This window comes from Apium graveolens, chromosome 8 (assembly GCF_009905375.1).
Source record: "Apium graveolens cultivar Ventura chromosome 8, ASM990537v1, whole genome shotgun sequence".
In the NCBI taxonomy this organism is placed as follows: Eukaryota; Viridiplantae; Streptophyta; class Magnoliopsida; order Apiales; family Apiaceae; genus Apium; species Apium graveolens.
This window is the reverse complement of record NC_133654.1, coordinates 262,866,779-262,891,182: the sequence shown is the minus strand read 5'-3', so window position 1 is coordinate 262,891,182 and position 24,404 is coordinate 262,866,779. Positions and strand designations below refer to the sequence as shown.

Sequence of the window (24,404 nt, the reverse complement as noted above, 5' to 3'; positions counted from 1 at the left end):
AAAACTTACCTATTAAGTTTTCTTATTATAGTTGATAAAACTGTACTATAAATAGAAGTTTTTCCTAATCATTTGTACTTGTACAATTACAGAAGAAGTAATCACTACAATAAATCCGGCCATTTACGACGTTTTTTTTGAACTGAAATCGTCGTAATTGAGACATTTACGACGGAAAAAAATCATCGTTTTTGGTCGAGTAGTAAGTTCATTTTTTCGTCAAACGATAAAATTGCGTCGCAAGTTAGGAAGTAGGGACCCACATACTCAATAAAATAATAAATCTACTTACGACGTAATTTATCGTCGTAATATACCACAATATGACGAACAATAACGTCGTAAGTTATGTACTTACGACGGAAAAAATGTTGAATATTACTTTATGGGACCCATTTTTAATGAGATAAAACATAATAGTATGACGGAAAAATGCCTCGTAAGTTAGAAATTTCCGACAGAAAAAATGTCACGTTTTAGAACGTGGGGCCTACAAGCTGGGAAATGAAAATTCAAAAAAATATATTTTTAAATATGAAAATGGATACATTATGACGTAATGGTTGTAAGAACAATCGTCGTAAGTTTATTTTTGTAGAATATCCCAATCCTAATTTTTCAGTACTGCCAAAATCTTATCCAATCGCAAACTCAAAACAAACCCTAAATCTGGCAAAAGACAATCAACATTTATTAAAGCAAAATACACAATTATCATTGTATTAAGTTTTATCAATAATTCTAAATCAAATACATTATATAATTACATTCTTTAAGTGTAACTTATAAGTAACATATATTCGGGTAACATGAATGCCATGCTCTTAAATTAGGCTCCCAGGGAAATATCTGGTTGACTATTATTGTCTAATTCAAATATAGCTGATGAACTTGTCATGCAATCGAAACCTGAAATCGGTGGCAATTGACCTGTGCACCGAAAGAACACACACTTAGAACATGAGAAATAATAAATGACAACATTCTATTGCTAGACACAAATCTAACACAGTAGTGACAAAAATATGTCATCTGCCTTTGTGTAAACTACAGTTTATACAAATACAGAAAAAACCATAAAGTTAAGTTAAAAAAATAATAAATCTTGTATCATGACTAAATAAGTATGGAAATCATGTTCATGTATGAGAACCATTTATAATTGGGTCAATCTATTAAATACTGCAATATGCAGAGAATTAAAAACCACACAAACACACAAATATATCTTTTGACCCTAAATGTTTAATACTATAAAATTAAACCTTGAACTATTTAACTATATATTTCTGTCAAACTAGCCTTTTACCAGACTATTTGAAAATTAAATACACATTTCGAAAGCACTTCAGTTCTCACCAAGTTCATACAAGCAGGGTATCATTATTATAAACATGTGATTCAGAGCGAGTGAACTTATAATAAATTATTGACATACAGTGTACAAAGAGAATATACTACAGGGTCCATAATTGACTCAACTACTTCACTAAAAAAGCAGGACATATATTTAGCACAGGAAACTTTATACATAAACAAATTTAGGAAAATACCTAAAGAGCCAATATTCTATCTTCAACAGTATCCCGAATAATGAGCCGCGATACAGTGACTAGATGATTCTGTCCTATTCAGTGAGCTCTGTCAATAGCCTGATCTTCAGTAGTTGGATTCCACCAAAAAGATCCAAAAGAATCACATGAGTTGTAGCATCCAACTGCATCAACAGAGAGTTCAGAAGTTTAAATTGTTGGCATAAAATAGACATATGTTGCTGATAAAATGTAACTCAGCACACTGTCTTACATAGAGGCTTCACAAGAAGTGTAGCTACATGAACTTGAGGTAAATATTTAAATTGTTTTTGACACACATCTCCTATTCTGAACTTGCTCACCTTAACAAGTCATTCCAAGAGGTAACTAAAATAAGTTTTTTAATAAGTCTTCCCTACTCCCTAAATCAAGTAATTCTCTCACTGTCAAAAGATGTAGCTAATAGAATTGATTTAAAACAAAATATAGTATCAAGAACAAAATTAACAATATTAATACAACCGCAGTGAATGCAGCTAGCCAGCTATTGGTGAGAGAGGAAAAATGATCAGGATTTGGATGCAGCCTTATATGGGACCGATCCATGCCAGGCTTTTCTATGATCAACATAAGAGCTGGTCCTCAAGTCTGCATCCAAATAAAAGGCATGACATGACTACCGATGCTCTATAAGCTTTAACTCCTGTAATACCTGATCTCAGCAACTCTCGCACTACGAACAGGCAAGGTGGTCCTACGCTAAATAGTATATCTAAACATCTCTACTATAAAGTTGCACGCAAATTAGATCATATGAAAACGCATATGCCCACATTTTCATGCTCTAGAAAGTTAAATCCTAAAGACTGAGTCACTTTGTGCTACTAGTCTACTTTCACATTTATAACAAAATAAAAAAATGCTGTTTACAGCTTGATGTTACTCTCCCCTTACGAATTCTGATACACACTGGTAGCAGAAAACATGTCCACACATTGTGACAATTGCATCTTCAGGTGGATGAACTCTATCTTATCTGGATTATTCTAGTAACATCGTTATTTATGACATCTTGGTCATTATGTATTGAAAAATGCAAGATCATTTTCTTTTACATGTACACTCAGTATTTATTGAACACAAAACATGGGGCAATATTATATACTTATATTAACTAAAGATAATATAACTAGAATAGATAATACAAGTTAATGATCACAATCAATTATAAAATAATAGGTTTCTATAACAAAAACAAAACTACCTACTTAGTAAAAAAGAAAAAAAAACATCTTGCAGGAAACTAAACATTCCAGGGATATTGAGATTAAATTTACCATTTCTGGTTATCAAGAACTGTTTATTAACAGGCAAGTAAAATACGATGATTAAAATGCAGAGGCTTATAATACTTTGCAGGAGAGTATCAAATATTAATTGTAAATTTATGATTTTACAACAAGGTCTATCTAAAGAGATAACTGTAATAACATAAAAGAGTTGGCACTAAGATGCTTTAAGCCTACTATGATGCACCTAGAACATGAACCTAAAGGTACCTCAAGTGTCAAATAATAAAAATTATGTAGTGATAAAGGCTTTTATATCTATCTCCATTTTCCCCCAAAACGTTGGCAAGCTGTATTAAATTTGTAAGCAGAATGCACCCATAATGATACATATTAGGATCATGGTATAGTTCAAGTATCATAACTTTATTAAGATGAGAATATTTTCAGCTTTATCCGTGTTCATTATAGTGGATACAGGTTATTCTTTAACAACCATGATTTAGGACAAGTTTGGGGAAGATTTAAACAAGTGATAAATTACCTATCTCCCTAAAGAATCTGTGGAGTCACAAATAAATTATCAAATTTATCCAATAAATATCAATTCACGTAATCCTCTCCCCTTAATAAATAAGATTTCAATAGTTTATATAAAACTCTTAAAACATTGTAAACAAATAAGTAAAATCATAAAAGTGCACTTAATACTTGATACTCCAATTTAGTATCGTTGGACATTTTACACTAAAATAATTCTAACTAATTATATAAGTTCAAAAATTCGAGAATAATGTACGATTCATATACTGATCAAACACAACAGCAGTCTAGGAAGAAACCAAAACTTGATTCATTGGTATAAATCATATCCTACTCCATTTGAAGTTTGTCTGAGAATTGAATAACAGTAGATCAGCCATGTGCCTATGCTCACTAATATTTTCTGGTTCTCACCGTCGTAGCAGGGGAAATAAGCTAGCTATCAATCAAATTACACAAACTAACCGACACTCAAAAGCTCGAAATTCTCTAATCAAACTTTCAAAATTATAGACAACACATAATATACATAATTTCAATCACACAAACAACTCAAATCAAATTCAAATCAAACGTACAATTGAAATTCTTACTTTTTAACGGACTCGCCGTTAGTTTTGGCGGCGACAAAGTCAGGAGCTTTCTCATGCTCCTCTTGGTACGCGTCGATGTCCTTGTTCTCGCCCATCCTGCATATACACACATATACATATATATAAGCTCGCGAATTAAAATTGATATCAAAATCTTAGAACTCTAGGATGAAATTGAAGATAAGATTTATATACCAAATAGTTGTGTGTATAGAATAATCGAACCATGTGTGTAGATCTGAGAGAATTGAGTGAGCTAGGGTTTTGCGGTGGCAGAGAAAATGTTAGAGAGAGACAGAGTGGGGAGAGATTGATACATAGGGAAAAGAGATATATTCTAAAAAAATCTTTTATAATATATATTAAATTATAAACTTAAATTATATTTACATATATATATATATATCTTCAATAAAATAATTTTCATTTTTTTATATTTTCAATTATTATAAATTGCTGAATAATTTTAACACTCAAATATCAGTTTGACCAGTACAGGTAACTGATGTTTAATCCTAAATTGGTATTTCGATTATTTTAAAAATACTTTTTCACGATCCAACCGTATGGATGTCAATAGAGACATATATTAGTGATATAACCAAAATTTCATATCAAAATTATTTTATTTGGTATGCCATTTTAACAGTCAAGCATGAGTTTGACTAGTACACCTAACTAGTGTTTACTTCTGAATTTATGTTTCGATTATTTTAAAAATATTTATCAACGATCCAACCATATGGATGTCAATAGATATATATATTAGTGATATAACCAAAATTTCATATCACAATAATTTTATTTAGTTTACCATTTTAACAGTCAAACATGAGTTTGACTAGTACATCTAACTAGTGTTTACTTCTGAATTTATGTTTCGATTATTTTAAAAATATTTCACAACGATCCAACTGTATGGATGTCAATAGATATATATATATATATTAGTCATATAACCAAAATTTCATATCAAAATAATTTTATTTGGTTTGCCATTTTAACAGTCAAGGATGAGTTTGACTAGTACAACTTACTAGTGTCTACTTCTGAATTTATGTTTCGATTATTTTAAAAATATTTCTCAACGATCCAACGGTATGAATGTCAATAGATATATATATTAGTGATATAACCAAAATTTCATATCTAAATAATTTTATTTGGTTTGCCATTTTAACAGTCAAGCATGAGTTTTACTGGTACAACTAACTAGTGTTTACTTCTGAATTTGTAGTTTCGATTATTTTAAAAATACTTCTCAACGATCCAACCGTATGGATGTCAATAGATATATAAATTAGTGATATAACCAAAATTTCATAGCACAATAATTTTATTTGGTTTGCCATTTTAACAGTCAAACATGAGTTTGACTAGTATAGCTAACTAGTATTACTTCTAAATTTGTGTTTCAATTATTTTAAAAATATTTCTCAACGATCCAACCGTATGGATGTCAATAGATATATATATTAGTCATATAACCAAAATTTCATATCAAAATAATTTTATTTGATTTGCCATTTTGAAAGTCAAACATGAGTTTGACTAGTACAGCTAACTAGTGTTTACTTCTGAATTTGTGTTTCGATTATTTTAAAAATATTTTTCAACGATCCAACCGTATGGATGTCAATAGATATATATATATATATTAGTGATATAACCAAAGTTACATATCAAAATAATTTTATTTGGTTTATCATTTTAAGAGTCTAAGCATGAGTTTGAATTTTACAACTAACTAGTGTTTAATCCTGAATTTGTGTTTCTATTATTTTAAAAATACTTTTCATCGGTCCAAACATATGGATGCAAATAGATATATATATTAGTGATATAAACAGAATTTCATATGAAAATAAATTTATTTGGTTTGCCTTTTTTAACAGTCAAGCATCAGTTTGACTAGTACAGCTAACTAGTGTTTAATTCTGAATTGGTGTTTCAATTATTTTAAAAATATTTTTCAACGATCCAACCATATGGATTTCAATAGATATATATATTAGTGATATAACCAAAATTTTATATCAAAATAAATTTATTTGGTTTGCCATTGTTAACAGTCAAGCATCAGTTTGAGTAGTACAGTTTACTAGTGTTTAATCCTGAATTGGTGTTTCGATTATTTTAAAAATATTTTTCAATGATCCAACTGTATGGATGTCAATAGATTTATATATATAAGTGATATAACCAAAATTTCATATCAAAATAAATTTATTTTGTTTGCCATTTTAACAGTCAAGCATGAGTTTGACTCGTACAACTAACTAGTGTTTAATTCTGAATTGGTGTTTATTTGGTGTTTTAAATAAGTGCTGACATTAATATGGTTGGATCATGAAATAATATTTATTTTAAAAATTAAAAATATCAAAAAATCATGTGCTAGTTTACGACATAATTTATCATAAATTACTGGCCGCCAAAAATTTGGAAAAAGTCAAATTTACCGCCAAAATTTTGTGGGAAAATTTGAATTTCCCTCTTTGATAACTTACGACGGAATGTAATTTTCGTCGTAAGTTTCTTTAAAAAAATATTATTTTCGAACGGCTAAAAAATGCTAGTATAGATGGCATTTATTATTGTTGGTGGGAACAATTACGACGGAATTTCCGTCGTAAGTTATACTTAATTAGGACGGAATTCCGTTGTAAGGTCTTTAACTTACGACGGATATAACACACCGTCATAAGTTTAATGACGACGTTCTTCCACAAGTCCTCCTCAATCATTTTTTTATTCAGTTGGTGATAGTTTTAACAATAAAATATTAAACTTACGACAAAATTTAATTACGATGAAATAGTTTTTTCGTCGTAAGTTAACGCGCATTTCTTTTCCGTCGTAAGTTGGCCGTCGTAAATGGCCAGATTTGTTGTAGTGAATAATACTTTTGAGATCTCTCTCTTTCCTTATCCATTTCTTACTATATAGTTTATTTATTTTATATTATCAGCACAAGTCTCTGCCAACTGAAGCTTGATTCTCGAAAGAGGTACAACTTGTTCTGACCCTCGAGTCTCTATCAACTAAAACTATTTCAGAAAAGAGAATGGCGAATCTTGCAAAATTAGATTTTTGTTTTCTTGGATGTATTTGCGGATAATTTTCTTTCTTGGGTAGTCGATGCTGAATTACACCTTGGTGCTAACGGGTTAAAAGACACCAATGAATTAAGAAAAACTCCAACCGTTAAACAAAATGCCAAGGCTATCATTTTTCTTAGGCATCACATTCATGAAAATTTAAAATCTGAATACTTAACCGTAAAAAACCCACCCACCCTTTGGAATAATCTCAAAAATAGATTTGACCACCAAAAACTTGTTCATCTACCTCATGCCCGGTATGACTGACTTAACATAAGGTTACAAGATTTCAAAACTGTTGCTGAGTATAATTCTGCCTTATTCAAAATAAGCTCCAAATTGACTTTGTGTGGTGAGAATATTACTGATGCTGACATGATTGAAAAGACGCTCTCAACCTTTCATCCCAACACTATGATTCTGACGCAATAATATCGGGAGCGCAACTTTCAAAAATATAGTGAGCCGATATCTCTCCTTTTTGTAGCTGAAAAGAACAACAAGTTGTTATTGAAAAATCATTAGATACATCCAACAGGCTCTGCCCAGTTACCTGACGTACATAACACGTCATTCCGGAAGAAGGGACGTGGGAAAGGGCATAGAGGAGGACAAGATTACGGACGGAATCGTGAACTCTGGTCACCTGAAGTGGCAGCGTGATGGATACAACAACAACTCTTGCCACCAGAAGGCAGAATGAGATGCCAAATAAAAGGAAGGCACCACCAGAAGGGGATACTAGAGATATCTGATTTAGACGTGGGGCTCATGGGCATTGTACTCGTACTTTTCGAACACCCAAACATCTTGTAGATCTTTACGAGTCATCTAAAAGGCAGAATGGACAAATGATGGAAACAAACTTGGCTAGCTATAATGATGAACCGATGATTAAGACCACAAATGAACTACAAAATGGTGTTAATATCTACTATGGCTTAGATGACTAGTTTTCATATGCACTTCTTTTTTGTCATGTGCTGCATCTACTTCTTTCGACATCTACTTTCATGTACTTGTCTTATGTTCTTGTTCTATGTTCTAGTTTTATGTACTTTGTTTATCTTAAAAAAGTTATTTTTCACTTATATATATGTACACAACTTAAATATGGGAGACATATGTATTGCTGACTATGCAACTACTCACACAATTCTATAAAACCAGAAGTATTTTTCTCATTTAACTAAAACCAACTCACAAGTATGAATAATTTCAAGGTACGTCTAATATAATCGAAGGTTCTGGAAAGGATAATTTCAAGTACGTCTAATCACTTCAACTACCTCAGGCTATAATAAAATCTTGGGGAAATTACCATCGATCTCTTCTGGGTTGTATACCACACAATTAAAGGTCATTGAGTCTTACAATGTCACTATTCCCCAAATTGTTGATCCAAAATCTCTTATTCTCTGGCATGATAGACTTGGTCATACAGGAGTTTCTATGATGCATCGTATTATAGGAAATTCTACGGGACATCCTCTTAGACACCATAAGATCATACCACAAGATGAACTTCCTTGTTCAGCTTATTCTCTAGAAAAATTAGTTGTTCGACCATCACCTGTTAAACTTCAAACTGAATCCCCCAAGTTCTTAGAACAGATTCAAGGTGACATTTGTGGTCCTATTCATCCATCTTCAGGCCCATTTAAATATTTCATGGTTTTAATTGATGCATCAACTAGATGGTCTCATGTATGTCTACTTTCTACACGAAATTTAGCCTTTGCCAAACTGCATGCCCAAATAATTAAGTTACGAGCCCAATTCCCTGACCATCCTATTAAATCAATTCATTTAGATAATAGTAATGAATTTACATCCTCAACTTTCAATTATTTTTGTATGACGGTAGGAATCTCAGTCGAACTTTCATTAGCGTATATACATACCCAAAATGGTTTGGCAGAATCTTTGATTAAAAGACTTGAGCTTATCTCTCGTCCCTTACTTATTAGAGCCAACTTACCTACATCTATTTGTGGTCATGCTATATTACATGGTGCGAAACTAATAAGGATTAGGCCATCCTCCTATCATAAACAATATCCCCATCAACTAGCACTTGGTCAAATTCCCGATGTCTCTCATTTTAGGTTTTTTGGTTGTATCGTATATGTTCCCATTGCCCCACCTCAAAGGTCAAAGATGGAACCGTAAAGAAGTATTGGTGTATATTTCGGTTTTGATTCACCATCTAGTATAAGATATCTTGAACCGCTAACCGGGGATTTTTTTACTGCTCGCTATCCTCATTATCATTTCGGTGAGTCAATATTTCCGATATTAAGGGGAGATAAATTGTTGCATAAGATAAACCCTGACTTGACATGGAATACATTAGGATTAAATGCTTTAGATCCGCAAACTAATTAATGTGAATCTGAAGTTTAAACAATAATTCATATTGAAAATATTTCTAATCAAATGCCATATGCTTTTAGTGATTGTAAACATATTGTTAAATCACATATACCTGCCATTAATGCCCTAGCAAGGGTTGAAATACCTATTCATAAATCAGTTCCCGAAGAATTGATTAATAATTTAAAACCACGCCAGAAGCGCGGTAGACCAATTGGTGCAAAAGATGCTACACCACCAAAACAGAAAATGATTGGACATGCCTCTGAAGTGATAAATGTTCCAGACAATACCCCAGAAATGGTATCACGCCCTAAAGAGGTTAAAACCCCTGAAGTGGCAGGGACAAAACCACCAGAAGTGGTATTGCCTCTGGAAGAGGATATTGCCCCTGAAGTGGCACACACTTCCGTAAAATAAAAGGTACCTGAAAGTTATGAGATCTCATTGAGATACGTATATAATGGAAAATTATTGGATCGTGGGAGTATTGAAGTTGATGATATATATGTTTTTTTCCGTGGCATATGATATTATTATGAACTCCGATCCAGAACCACAAAATGTGGAAGAATGTCGACAAAGATATGATTGGCCAAAATGGTTAGTTGTAATCCAGGAAGAATTGCAATCCTTACGCAAGAGAAATGTATTTGGACCTGCAGTTCGGACACCAGCTGGTGTGGCCACCGTTGGGAACAGATGGGTATTTGTACAAAAATGAAATGAGAGAAATAAAATTGTAAGATATAAATTAAGGAATATATCTGGCTACGATCCATATTCGGCATTCATGTGGATTATAAATTGTTAAAGACGGGCCCACTATATTGTTTGAAGATAATTCAGCTTGCATTAAATAGTTAAGTAAAGGATATATAAAGGGAGATCAAACAAAACACATCTTACCAAATTCTTTTAACTCACGAATTATAAGAGAATGGAGATATTGAGGTAAAACAAGTTCGATCATGTGCTAATCTGGTAGATATACTTATAAAGTCACTCCCGAAATTAACATTTGAAAAGCTATGAAATAACATCGGAATGCGAAGATTGAAGAATATATTACATCAAGATATCAATATGTGAGATATATTTTATTCAGGGGGAGAATGTACTCTTTTCCTTCGTCAAGGTTTTTATCCCACCAAGTTTTTTCTTGAAAGGTTTTAACGAGGCAGTCAATCTTTGAGATACTCACATTTGACAATCAAGGGGGAGTGTTATAATAATGATTATCAAATATTACTAAGAAAGACTCGCGATACTTACTAAGGAAGACTCGCGATACTTATGAAGAAAGACTTACTTTAATATTGGAAGCTTATCAAGAAAATCAAGATTTTGCTAACCTGACTAAGAAAACTTACCTATTAAGTTTTCTGAGTATAGTTGATAAAGCTCTACTATAAATACACGTTTTTCCTGGTTGATATGGATAGAAAATACATCATAAAGACACATTAAATGTCACATTAATTACAATTGGGCTTCTTTTCTGAAGTCCAGCACAGACTATCTGGTCCGAGCTAATAGCAGACTCAAGATGACCCATGTAGACAAGGCCCACCAGCTGAGGTCGTCAAGGTCCACGAGCACAAAGCTATTCACGGACTATGCCCAATACGGCTGCAAAAATAGAGACATGTGTTCTAAAGAACTCAAAGTCCTACACAAAAGGTTCTGGAGCTTTTTGCTCAATAGGACTCCTAATCACCGTCTAATTTGGAGACTTATCCACCAAGTCTCCAACAAAAGTCTAACCATAGACTCTCCTCTATATAAAGGGATCTACCCCTGAACCTAGAACTACGTTTTTGGCTTGATTTTCTACAATACAGAGATACGTAGGCATCTTGTAAGGACCGAGAGTCCCGAACGAAAAAGTAGCCATTATAGCTCAAAGCTCACCAACCCTAGCATTAAATACTAACACACTCAGGTGTTTATTCCACAAAATTTGGCACCGTCTGTGGGAAGACTACAACAACCATGGTGAATACACGAAGCACAAACAATAGTGGAATAGGCATTCCTGTTCTGTCCCAAATAATCTCATCAGCGGTGGAAGTACCACCTCACACAACTTTTGCCTCCACACAAGGAGGAATCGTGGTAGGGACAACTGAGGCTCAATCACAAGGGATGAATCCCCCGGCTCCTCAAGGTAAGAATCCTAAAATTCAGCAACTACGTGCACCTATGAACTCCCAACCCATTGGGTATATGTAGTCGACGATTTTGACTACTAACCCCCCTTACAAGATGCCTCTATAGCCCAAAGTTGGAGGGAGTGGACTCTCTGTTAGGGGTCAAGGATAAGGGCGGATGCCCCAATATATACGTGGCTTGGCTCATATTCCGTAGGATCAAGAATTTTCTGGACCTTATACTGAAGCAGACTCTGAATCATTGGATGATGATGTTGCTCCAAGAAGGAGGCATGCTGGCAAAGAGCCGATGGCTGATACAGAACAAGGATCAAGGAGCACTCAAGGGACGTATCCCCAAGATGTTCAAGAGAGGATCAGGGCTCATGAAGCTGAGATCCAAAGGCTGAAGCGTGACCTGGAGATGCATCTGCCCCCAAGACCCCTACTCGCTCCGAGGCGGGGAAATCATCCTCCAGTCATAGATATGGATGGTCCAATACCAAGAAGGGTTGTTCCCCCAAGGGCTGATCTATGTGATTTTATGTCCCTATGAGATCCTGATGATCTGAATCCACCATTCACTAAAGAGATAATGAATTCCCATATCTCAAGAAAGTTCAAAATCCCCACCATCAAAGCATACGATGGTACTGGAGACCCTGCTAATCATGTTAGGATGTTCTCTAATGCCCTGTTCCTACAACCCGTGAATGACGCTATTATGTTTTGGGCCTTTTCTCAAACCCTATCGGGTATGGCCCAAAGGTGGTACAATAATCTTCCCCCAAACTCTAATAGATCCTTTAAGGACTTGAGCTAAGCTTTTAGCAAGCAATTCATCAGTGGCAGAGTATACGGGAAGAGTTCAGCCTCTCCATGGGCATAGTCCAAGGAGCAAAGGAATCCTTGAGAAAATATCTTAATTGATTTACGAAGAAGGCTTTGAAGGTCCCTGATCTTGATGATAAGGTAGCTTTGATAGCCCTACAGCAAAGGACTAGAGACAAGTTCTTTAAGATATCCCTGGCTAAGTTCCCTCCTGAAAGCATGTTGCTGCTCCAGAATAGAGTCGGAAAGTATATCAAGGTGGATGAGAGTATGAAGAAGACAACTGTGAATAATGAACCTACTGGAAATAAGAAGCGGAAGACGGATCAGGAATATGATGCCAAGGACAAGTATCCACGAATTGGTAAAAACTCTGACTTTTCCTCTTCTAAGAAGAGTCAACAACCAAGGTTCACTGAATATGCGAGGTTGAACGCTCTAAGGAGCCAAATTCTCATGGACATTGAGAAGGACAAAGATTCCAAATGGCCGAAGCCACTAAGGGGAGACCCCGAGAAAAGAGACAAGAGTCGATACTGCAGGTTTTACAAAGATGTTGGTCATGATACTGACGATTGTAGGTAACTCAAGGATGAGATTGAGTATTTGATCTGAAGGGGAAAGTTTGGACGTTTTACCAGGAGTGAAGAGGCCGGAGGCCAAAAGAAAGATAATGATCGAAGAGATGACGATCGAAGGGGGTAATGACAGAGATCGCAACCCACAGCCCTGGGAGCCAGTAATCAATATGATCTCAAGAGGACCTACAACAGCTGGTACTACGATGAACTCCCGAAAGTTTATGTAAGAGAAGTAATGAGCATAGTTGGAGAGCCAGCTAAGCATTCTAAGTCAGAGATGATGCTTGAATTTGGTTACCCAGGACCTTGAAGGTTTGAAATTTCCTCATAATGATCCTGTGGTTATCACTCCAATAATTAGAAATTATCCTGTTATGAGGGTGCTAGTAGATAATGGAGCTTCTGTGGACATTCTGTTCCATGACATATTTATAAGGATGGGCTACAATGATTCTCAACTAACTCCATCCGACGACCCCATCTATGGGTTTAACCATATGGAATATAAAGTCGAAGGAGCAATACAACTTTCCGTAACTATCGGGGAGAAGACGAGGGAGGCCACACAGATGTTGAACTTTCAGGTTGTCAAGGCAGCCTCTATTTACATTGCTATTATGGGTAGAACAGGGATCCATGGTTTTCAGGCTATACCCTCAACCTACCGCATGCTATTGAAGTTCCCAACTAGGAATAGTGTTGGAGAAGTGAAAGGAGATCAGAAAATGGCCCGCAGTTGCTATATTGCTGCACTTAGGCCCGATGGATTCGGGGGGCAGGTCCTCCCCGTAAAAGACAGGGATGTTCAAAAGAATGAAGAACTGTGAGGGAAGCCAGCCGCGGACTTTATCCCAATTTCCTTAGATCCCCTAGACCCGGAGAACGTCACGTACATTTGAGAATCTCTAAACAAGTCCTTGAAGGGCCGAATGACAACTTTCCTCTAAGAAAATAGTGATGTATTTGCTTGGACAGGAGCTGATAGGCCTGGGATTGACCTAAACCTTATAACTCCTAGGTTGAACGTTGATCCAACTCGTTAGGCTTTAAGAAATAGAACATAACTTATGCCCCTGATAGGCTGGAAGCCATTAAGTAGGAGGTCGAGAAGCTTTTAGAAACTTGATTTTTTGAGAAAGTGCAATTCCCTCAATGGTTGGCCTACCCCGTAATGGATAAAAAGGCCAATGGGAAGTGGAGGATGTGTATTGACTTCACTGATTTGAATGATGCTTGTTCGAAGGACTGTTACCCCTTACCAAGGATTAATACCCTGATCGATGCACTGCTGGACACGAGATGCTAAGCTTTATAGATGGCTTCACTAGTTACAATCAGATTAGAATGCATAAGGATTACACCTCCAAGGTATCCTTCATAACTGACTTTGGTGTATTTTGTTATCTTTTTATGGCTTTTGGACTTAAAAATGTAGGAGCTACTTACCAAAGACTGGTAAACATTATATTTTCCCATCTAATTGGGAAGACCATGGAGGTCTATGTTGATAACATGTTAGTCAAAAGCCTAATAAGGGTCGATCATATTAGCCACCTCAGAGAGGCATTTGAAGTGTTGAGGCACCACAAGATGATGTTAAACCCAGCCAAATGCGCTTTTGGCGTTGGGTCTAGAAATTTTTTGGGTCACATGGTCTTTAAGAGGGGGATAAAGGCCAATCCCGAACAGATCAAAGTCATCCTAAACATGGAGCCACCACGCTCCATCAAGGATGTTCATAAGCTAATAGGAAGAATCACAGCTCTAGAGAGGTTCATCTTCAAGTCTGGAGACAAATGCCTACCCTTTTTCAAAACCCTTAAGAAGGTGATGGACTTTGAATGGACAGCTGAGAGACAAGAGGCCTTTGAATAGATGAATAAGTACATGACTGAAGCCCCGTTATTGGCTAAACCAAGTACGGAGGACACTCTTTATTTGTACCTCACGGTATCTGAACAAGCCGTGAGTACGGTCCTCGTGAAGGAAGAGTAGAAGCTCCGGAAGCCTGTATCATATGTAAGCAAGGTGCTCGATGGAGCAGAGTTGAATTACTCAACCACGGAAAAGTTCGCGCTCGCTCTCATCACAGCCTCGAGGAAGTTGAGACCATACTTCCAGGCTCACAAGATTGAAGTCCTGACGGACCAACCCTTGAGGAACATTCTTCATAGCCCGAAGGCCAGTGGCAGGATCATCAAGTGGGCAATTGAGTTAGGAGAATTTGATATCAAGTACAAGCCTCGAACGGCCATGAACGCTCAGACCTTAGCAGACTTCGTGGTCGAGTGCACCATTAACGACCAAAAAGTCAGGGGGCAAGAGATTGTAACCCAGAAAGAGGAGAGAAGGCGAAGGATGAAGAAACAACCTTGAAAGAGTATTGGGTTACTCATTTTGACAGAGCGTCCAAAAAAAATATAGTGTTGCAAGCCTAGTTTTGCAAAGCCCTGATGGGTTTATGATTGAGTATGCTTTGAAGTTTGATTTCCCTACTACGAACAACAAAGCAGAATATGAAGCATTGATAGCTGGCTTAGGCTTGGCTAGAGCTGTGAGGGCCAGAAACCTGAAGGTCTATGGAGACTCAAGATTTTAGTTGCTCAAGTTAATGGAGAGTTTGAGGTCAAGGATACTATGGCCAAGTACCTGAGAGTCGTAAAGGGAATACTGACTCAGTTTGATGAATGGTACACAAAACATGTTCTGAGAAAGGAGAATACTACGGCAGATGCTTTATCTCATTTCGCCTCATTTGAAATCGAGAACTATCCGAGAAATATTTACTTCCAGGTCTTCAAGACCCCTACTATTCATGTCAAAAATTTGATAGCATCGGTTGGTGTGCAAAGCTGTTGGATAGACCCGATCAAGACCCACTTAGAAACTGGGTGGCTCCCCGACGAGGCCCGGGAGGCACGCAAGCTATCGCATAGAGCATCGAGATATTTATTGATTGAAGGCCTTCTTTACAAAAGGTCCTTTGTTATTCCGTACTTGAAGTGCTTAAGACCTCTTGAAGCAGAGAAGACACTTAAAGAAGCCCATGAAGGGATTTGTGGACAACACTTGGGGGAATGGCCCTCGCTCACAAGATAACTCAGTTGGGATTCTACTGGCCAACTATGCTAGCCGATAGAAAAGCTTATGTGAAGAAATGTGACAGATGCGAGAGGCATGCTCCAATAGTACGATAGCCCCCATAGAGTCTTACATCGATCACCACACCCATCCCTTTTGCAATGTGGGGAATGGACATACTTGGACCATTTCCTGTAGCATCGGGATAAAGGAAGTTCATTGTGGTAGCCATAGATTACTTTACAAAGTGGATTGAGGCTAAGCACTAGCCAAGATAACCACCAAGAAAATTGCCCAATTCATTTAGGAGAATGTGATATGCTGATTCAGAATCCCACACATCCTTTTCACGGATAATGGGAAACAATTTGATAATGCAGAGTTCGGAGAGTACTGCGATGATAACAAAATTGAACTTCGCTTCACCTCGGTTGCACATCCTCAGGAAAACGGGCAAGCGGAAGTTGAACGCTTGATAAACAATTGGGTGGATGAGTTGCTGCCTATACTATGGTCATATCGTACCACCTGTAAAGTGACAACTGAAGCTACCCCGTTCATGTTGGCTTACCGAGCCGATGCAGTGGTGCCCCTTGAAATCACTCATGGATCCCCTAGGATCGAAGCTTAGGAGCTAGAGACCAACAAAGAAGGCATGAGGCTTTCTCTCGATCTCATTGACGAGGTCAGGGATGAGGCCAACACCCGTAATGCAGAGCATCAACGAAGGGCCTCACTCTATTACAATAGACGTTTTAAAGAAAGGTTCTTTCAACAGGGAGATTTGGTTCTAAGGAAGATTGATGCATCAGGAGTGGGGGAGAGAGGAAAGCTAGCCCCTAACTGGGAAGGACCTTATAAGGTCAGGAAGACACTGGGACGAGGATCCTACAAGTTAGAGACCCTGAATGGTGAAGAAGTGCCTCACACTTGCCATGCTTCAAACCTGAAGGTTTATTATGTTTAGGACATTCACTACATGTTCTTAGTACTTAGTATTAAGTTTATAAATAAGTTCGACGAAACCATCTTATGTAAGGGTTAAACCCATTTTTTAGAGATGTTATCTATTTATACGAGTTTATTTCTATCATCTTGTCTACCAATTTATTTAAGTACGAGCATCTAAAGAATTCATATCCCGAAGGACCAAATTTTGAAAATAAATGAAAAGCATGAAATGAAATTAAATAAAGTGCATAGATAAAGATCCCAAACACTACAAGAATAATGTCAATAAACATCACACATTAGACATCGGTTAACTTTGCCCCTGATGTTAAAAGAAGTATTGACAGCACCCTGTATTTTTATGATGTCTTTGTTCTTTGTAGACATCGGTTATAATTAAACCGATGTCTAAAATTCACCAAAAAAAATAATAATTTCGCGCCCACCTTTTCTTTCCCCCTTAGTCAAATTTTTATTCAGTTTTAGTTCTAAATTCCCCCCCTAACAAAATTTTGGTTCCCCCCAAATCAATCTTCAGACACAAAATCAAAACAAAAAACTAAAAACTAAAATATCAAAACTAAAAACTAAAAAACAGAAAAATGTTCTCTCTCTCTCTCTCGAACCTCTCTCTCTCTCTCTCAATCGAACCTCTCTCCCCTCACAATCTCTCTGAATTCCGGCCATCATCTCACCATCACAATCTCTCGAACCTCTCTCTTCAACCTCTCTCTCTCTCTATGAACCTCTATCCGCTCTCAATCTCTCCGTTAAGCCTCTTTCAGTTAACCTCTCTACTTCGGTAAGTATTGTATCTACTTGAATCGAACTGGTCTTCTCTGCATGAAGACCGGTTTTAAAAGTTGAGGATTTTTGAATTCAAAACCCTAATTTTGTAAATTGGAGTTAATTTGAAACCCTTATTTTTTTTATTAATTTAGTGTCTAAACTTGTTGCTAATACTTTTCTTCTTGTTGTATACAGTACCTAATCTTAGAAAAAGATCTAAAGCATTAGGTAATTTGGGTGTTTTTGGTTGTACATTTGTATTTTTGTTTGTATTTTTATTTTTGTAAATTAGGTTTTCATTTGTTTGTAATGTTGTGATTTGTTTTTGTAGGATATTAGTGTTGTATGATTTTTCGATCTTCGGTGAGTTTTCTTTTCCAACTCTATTTTGTACGCTTATATATTTGATTTGTTTTGTTAGTTTTGATAGTATTTTTTTGTCTATTTGCTATGTAGTTGGTTCTTATGTTGATCTATGTGCCATGTATAATATGTATTATGTATAATATAAAATTTTAGTTTTGTTTTATTTGCAATTATGTGCAGGAGAACTCATTTTGGTATTAGTATGTTAAATTTAAATGTAGTCATGTTCTGAATTTTGTATGCTAGTGTGTGGTGTGAAATCTCAGTTTCGTGTTCTTAATTTAGTCATTGTGTATGCAAGTGTTTAGTTGAAATAGTACATTTATAATTTGATAATCTGCATCCGTGATATGACTATTATACCATAATTAATTATAGTTAATTATATAGTGATTATACATTAAGTATTGAATGAATAGTTAATATATAGTACCAATACTATAATTAAATGTATAATATGAATTACATAATGCATTACAAATCGATTCATATTATAATAAAATGTATAACATTAAAATGTATAATATGCATTATGTATAATATGAATTTTCAGTTTTCTTATGTCGTTTATAGTCTGCCCTATGTGTGGTTGTCATACTTAAAATCAAGTTAGACTTATAAAATAAATATTAGACTTATAAAATAAATATAAGCCTTATACTGAATTTTTTAGTGACATACTAGGTGGTTTTAAATGGATAAGTCTTAGATAAAAGCCGATAGGGATTCTCTACAGTATGAAATTGGTGTTGAGAACTTCTTGATATTTGCTAAGGAAAATGCTAAAAACCCCAAGAAAATTCCTTGTCCTTGTGCACATTGCTCTAACTTTAAAAAGTTTTCTGTGAATATAATCAGAGGTCATCTTTATGAATCAGGGTTTAGTTTAGGATATTTTGATTGGATTTGGCATGAAGAAAACCATGTTAATAGTACTAGGTCATCTGTTGGTAGTACTTGTCTTCCCTCGAAGCCCATACCAATTTCAGAAACATTTAACGTGTGTGAAGCAACCTATAGTAGGGAAGATTGCGATAAAGATTCAGATAACTTTAAGAGATTTGTTGCCGATGTGGAACAACCTCTGTTTGAGGGAAGTGAGTGTACTGAACTAGAGTCGGTCTTAAAATTACATAATTGGAAGGCTAGGTTTGGAGTTTCCGATAAAGCTTTTACTGATCTGCTTCAATCAATTGGATCAATTATTCCTAAAGATAATCTACTTCCGTCTAATATGTATGAAGCCAAGAAAACCTTGATTGATTTAGGCATCGAGTATATTAAATTCCATGATTGTCCAAATGACTGCATATTATACAGGAGTCCAGTTCTCGAGTCTTCTTCCGAGTGTCCCAAATGCCATCTCTCTCGCTGGAAAGTTGGGAAAGATGGTCAAGTTAGGGTAAATATTCCAGCTAAGGTTATGTGGTATAATCCGATAATCCCCAGATTTAAAAGAATGTTTAAATCTTCGTCTACTGCTAAATTAATGAGTTGGCATGCAAATAATCGATCCAAAGATGGAAAGATGCGTCACCCCTCTAATTCTCCTTCTTGGAGAAATGTTGATTGTAGGTGGCCTGAGTTTGGTAGTGAGGCAAGAAATATACGTTTAAGATTAGGGGCCGATGGTATAAATCCACACAATAATGAATTAAATAATCGGTACAGCTGCTGGCCAGTTATGTTAGTAACATATAATCTTCCTCCATGGTCATGCATGAAGAGGAAGTTTATGATGTTAACAACATTAATTTCTGGCCCACAAGAGCCTGGTAATGATATTGACGTATATCTCCAGCCACTAATCGTCGATTAAAAAAAATTGTGGGAGGAAGCTGAACCAAACTTGTACGATGCCCATACCCAATCCTTTTTCACTCTAAAGGCAATCTTGATGTGGACAATAAATGACTTCCCGGGATATGAAAAATTGTCGGGGTGCGTTAATAAGGGTTATAGGGCCTGTCCAGTATGCGGTGATCAGACTGTGGCTAAATACCTAAGTTGTAGTAGAAAAATGAGCTACCAAGAACATCGTCGGTATTTAGATCTTTATCATCCGTATAGGAGGCAAAGGACAGCTTTTAATGGAGAACAAGAATTTGGTTGTGCACCTTAACCACTTAGCGGAGAGAAAGTGTTGGGGCAACAACAACAACTTAGGTTCAGTTTTGGGAAGGGGAAAGCCAAAAATGGTGGAGTCTCCATGGAAAAACAATCAGTTTTTTTTTAGTTAGAGTATTGGAAATTTCACCATGTTCGAAATTGTTTAGATGTCATGCACGTCAAAAAGAACGTGTGTGATAATATAATTGGGACACTTCTGCACATGAAATTCAAGAGTAAAGATAGCCTTTCCTCGCGTCTTGATTTGGTTGACATAGGAATACAGCCTGATTTAGCTCCAAAAATAGGTGAGAAAAGAACATACCTACCTCATGCCCCTTATACTCTCTCCCGGAAAGAAAAACAAACAATGTTGGCATCATTATACGGCAAGAAACTTCCATACAGACATGTTTCAAATATAAAAAACCGTGTATTGATGATTGATATGAAGTTGTATGGTTTAAAGTCCCATGACTGCCATATCCTTCTCCAACAACTACTACCTGTTTGCATTCGTTCAGTGCTTCCGAAAAATGTTAGGGTTAGTATCATAAGATTGTGTTTTTTCTTCAACTCTCTGTGCAACAAAGTTGTAGATGTGTCGAAGTTGAATAAATTACAAGCAAATGTGATATTGACCCTGTGTGAGTTAGAGAAGATATTCCCTCCATCATTTTTCGATGTTATGATACATCTTATGGTCCACCTAGTAAGGGAACTGCGATTATGTGGACTATTTTTTTATAGATGGATGTTTCCATTTGAACACTTCAATAAAATATTGAAGAGTTATGTAAGAAACCGATTCTATCCAGAAAGCTATATAGCTGAAGGTTACCTCAAAGAAGAGTCAATAGAATTTTGCAGTGAGTTTTATAGCGGGAGTAGTAGAATAGCTGGTTTTCCGAAAGATGAAGAAAAAATTTCTGGTCCAATCGGTGGTGTGACTATGAAGTTAGTTGCGGAAAAAGAACGAGATGAGGCTCATCTTTCAGTTCTTCTTAATAATTCGGAAGTGGGACCATATGTTATGTATGTAAAACATAAATAAGTATACACATAAGTGTTAAAGTTATATTTGGTGTAGTTTAGTCGAACTATATGTTATGGAACCATATGTTATTGAACCATATGTTATGGAACCATATGTTATGTAAGTAATTTCAGGTTGCATAAAAAAATATTTGGAAGAGATTTATCAAGGGAAAAAGAAGAGTATACAGTGGCTATTGGGAGAGCACAATCGACAATTTGCCGATTGGTTTGAACAAAAAGTTGGTATACATTCTTTTTCCTTCTCTTTTATTTTTATAAGTCGTATTTTTAAATTTATAGCCACTTACATGCATCAATAATTTACATGTAGGTCAGGACAAAAATGAGGGAGAATGCGGAAGCCATATATGAAACTATAAGATGGTTGGCTGGGAAACCTTCATTTTCAATTTTGACTTAGGAAAGTTATGCTGTTAGAGGGGTCCGATACCACACAAAGGATCGAAATAATGCAAGGGTAGTTCAGAATAGTGGTGTGTCATTAGTTGCAAGGACAGTCCAAGTGTCTAGTGCTAAGGACATGAATCCTATAGAGAGTGATTTAAAATTTTATGCGGTGATCAGGGAAATATGGGAATTAGACTACCACGCATTCAAGGCCCCTCTATTTTTATGTACATGGGAAGCAAGTGATAAAGGTGTCAAGTCCGATGATCTTGGTTTCACCCTTGTCAACTTCAATCGACCAGGTCACAAAAAGGACAAATATGTCTCGGTTGACCAAGTCAACAAAGTATTTTATATTGAGGATCCAGTTGATGCTAATTGGTCCGTTTTGTTATCGGCGACAACTCGAAACTATCATGATGTTTACAATGAAGATGCTCCTAAAGACACCTCCTGGAACCTTCCCCCATTCTGTTATAATATCCCTACATGTGAACCTACTAATATTGATGATGCAAGTGTTTGCAATAAAAGAGAAAATATTGAGGGTATATGTGTCAAAAAGTTATAGGAGTCTAGCTATATATCCTCCTTATTTATAATTTTTCTTGTTATTTGTAATTTTTCTTGTTATTTGTAATGTATCTTGTGATCTATGTTTTCTTGTAATTTTTCAATGTAGTTATAGGAGTCTATCTGTAATTTTTCTTGACAATTAAATGAGATTTTTTTTTAATTTTCTGCATATCTGTTAGACATTATACCATAAACTGTGTACTTGTTCTAATCTTTTAAATATTATTTAATTTTTCAGATTAGAGGAAGAGGAAAGAATGGCACCAAAAAAGCAAATGTGAAAGCAATCAGAAAAGACTGCATCACAGAATCTTAGCGGTGGAAGCCCCAAGCGGCTGGAGGATGTTCCGAACAATGATGAAAACAATGAAGGGCATGCATCAGAATCTCAACTGACTAACTCAGAACAGACAAATACTACAACTAATACTGCTACAAGGATGTCTGGGGGTAAGTGAGGCGTATGCGCAATGTACAAAGTGATTGTCAAGAAAGCTCACAGGAAGAAAGTTAAAGTCACTGCCAATGAATGGGGGATTTCTAATGGGGAAACTAGAGCCCGTTTGCAGTCTTACATTGGTTAGTTGGCCAGGATTATGATTCCAAGCGACATTCCTACTTGGCGAAATGTAGACCCTAAATTAAAATCAAAGCTTTGGTTAAATCTTCAGGTACTAGATCTATTGTAAAAAAATATTATCAAATATAGATTTTTAATATAAGTTTTTCCTGTTATGATTTTATGAACTTGTGTTTTTTTCAGGCTACCTTCAAAGTTAAACCAGAAATTGAGGACATGATCCTAAAGTCAGCAGGCTGTAAATGGTGACAGTTTAAGCTCATTGACGAAAAAGTATGTGCTTCCATTTATTGGAGAAAAGAAGAAGTTGAGTAAGCCGCCAAGAGCCTATGGTTACGTTAGTAAGGCAACCTAGAAAAGGTTTCTGAGACAGAGGACTAATTCTAACTGGAAGGTATGTTTAATTTTGTAATATGTGATTTTGGTGATTTTTTTGCATCGTCTGTTGTAATTTTTGTAATCTTGTGACATGTTTTTAGGAAATTCATGAAACACAAAGTTAAAGAGTGTCTAAGAGAAAATATCATCACCGGTTGTCAAGAAAGGGCTACATCGGTTTAAAAGAAGATGAGGTAAGAAAAGTTCATTTAATTATATAACTGTATTTAATTTAAAATAGGTTAGTCCATAATAAATTAGAGTCCTACATTTTTTAGCCCTGCAGTTATTTGTATTACAGTATTTAATTTTATTTGTAACAGATAAAAAAAGGAAGGTTGAATCTCGGAGAAGAACCGGATAGAGAGATTTTTTGGCAAAACGCTCGTAAGTGGAAAAATGGTCAAGAGGTCGATGAAGATTTGGCTGTTGTATGTGATAAAATTGTAAGTTTTAATTTTGGTTAAATTATTTAAATAACCACTGTCAATTAAAAAAGGCCATACCTGAATTAGTGCAGTAATGGTAATTATATCATTTTACTGTTATATTATATCGCATAAATTATATCACATTAATTACATTAAAGTAGGCGAATCAGTAAAATTAGGACGACATAAATCAGTAAAGTAGATGAATCAGTATAAATAGTACCCCTGTCAATATTTTGTAATATTTTTTTCATGTTTGATTTAGCAAGCTTGTGTAATTTAAATAGGTATGATTAATTGGTCTTTAATCATACTTTTTACAATTAGGACGTATTACATGGCCACTAATTACAATTATGCGAAATAATTATAATTTATCTTTTACTGAAAACTAGTTAACTCCATTTTGGTTAATTTATTTTCTTATAATTTATTTTCTTATAATTTATTTTTTTAATTTATTTTCTTGTTAACAGAACGCATTGTTGGAAAAAGAAGAAGGGTGAGATTCAGTTTTCTGGTGCTGAAGATGTTCTGACAACGGCTTTGGAGAGTCGTGAGCATTCTGGGAGGGTTCGGGTTGTTGGAGGGTACATCAATCCAAAGCAATACTTTAATTTGCCGAGAGAGCCAAAGCTTCGAATCATAAAGGCAGAGTTAATGGCCCGTGATCGACAAATGGATGAACTACT

General features: G+C 35.6%; 1 protein-coding gene and 1 long non-coding RNA gene across 2 annotated transcripts; one reads left to right on the top strand and one right to left on the bottom strand.

Annotated features, from left to right (window-relative positions):
* Positions 1–799: 799 nt before the first annotated feature.
* LOC141678846 (uncharacterized) lies at positions 800–4,291 on the bottom strand. The gene is made up of 4 exons (XR_012557925.1): positions 4,156–4,291; positions 3,961–4,056; positions 1,554–1,717; positions 800–930 (listed from the first exon to the last, which is right to left on the bottom strand). It is a non-coding gene; the product is annotated as an uncharacterized LOC141678846 (long non-coding RNA).
* A 12,450-nt stretch (positions 4,292–16,741) lies between these two features.
* Positions 16,742–22,318, top strand: LOC141680847 (uncharacterized). Its single transcript, XM_074486952.1, has 5 exons — positions 16,742–17,038; positions 19,166–19,823; positions 20,469–21,336; positions 21,472–21,565; positions 21,761–22,318. Exons 1-5 carry the CDS (start codon positions 16,742–16,744, stop codon positions 22,316–22,318), a joined length of 2,475 nt encoding a protein of 824 aa, XP_074343053.1.
* Positions 22,319–24,404: the final 2,086 nt, after the last annotated feature.

Bases quoted from the DNA above. Each gene is read 5' to 3' on its own strand.
- LOC141680847 (XM_074486952.1), top strand. From the start codon at position 16,742: ATGAGGCTTTCTCTCGATCTCATTGACGAGGTCAGGGATGAGGCCAAC. The intron at 17,039-19,165 runs GTTTATTATGTT...CTTCCCTCGAAG, and splicing joins GCCATGCTTCAAACCTGAAG to CCCATACCAATTTCAGAAAC. The intron at 21,566-21,760 runs GTTTGAACAAAA...ATTTTGACTTAG, and splicing joins AATCGACAATTTGCCGATTG to GAAAGTTATGCTGTTAGAGG.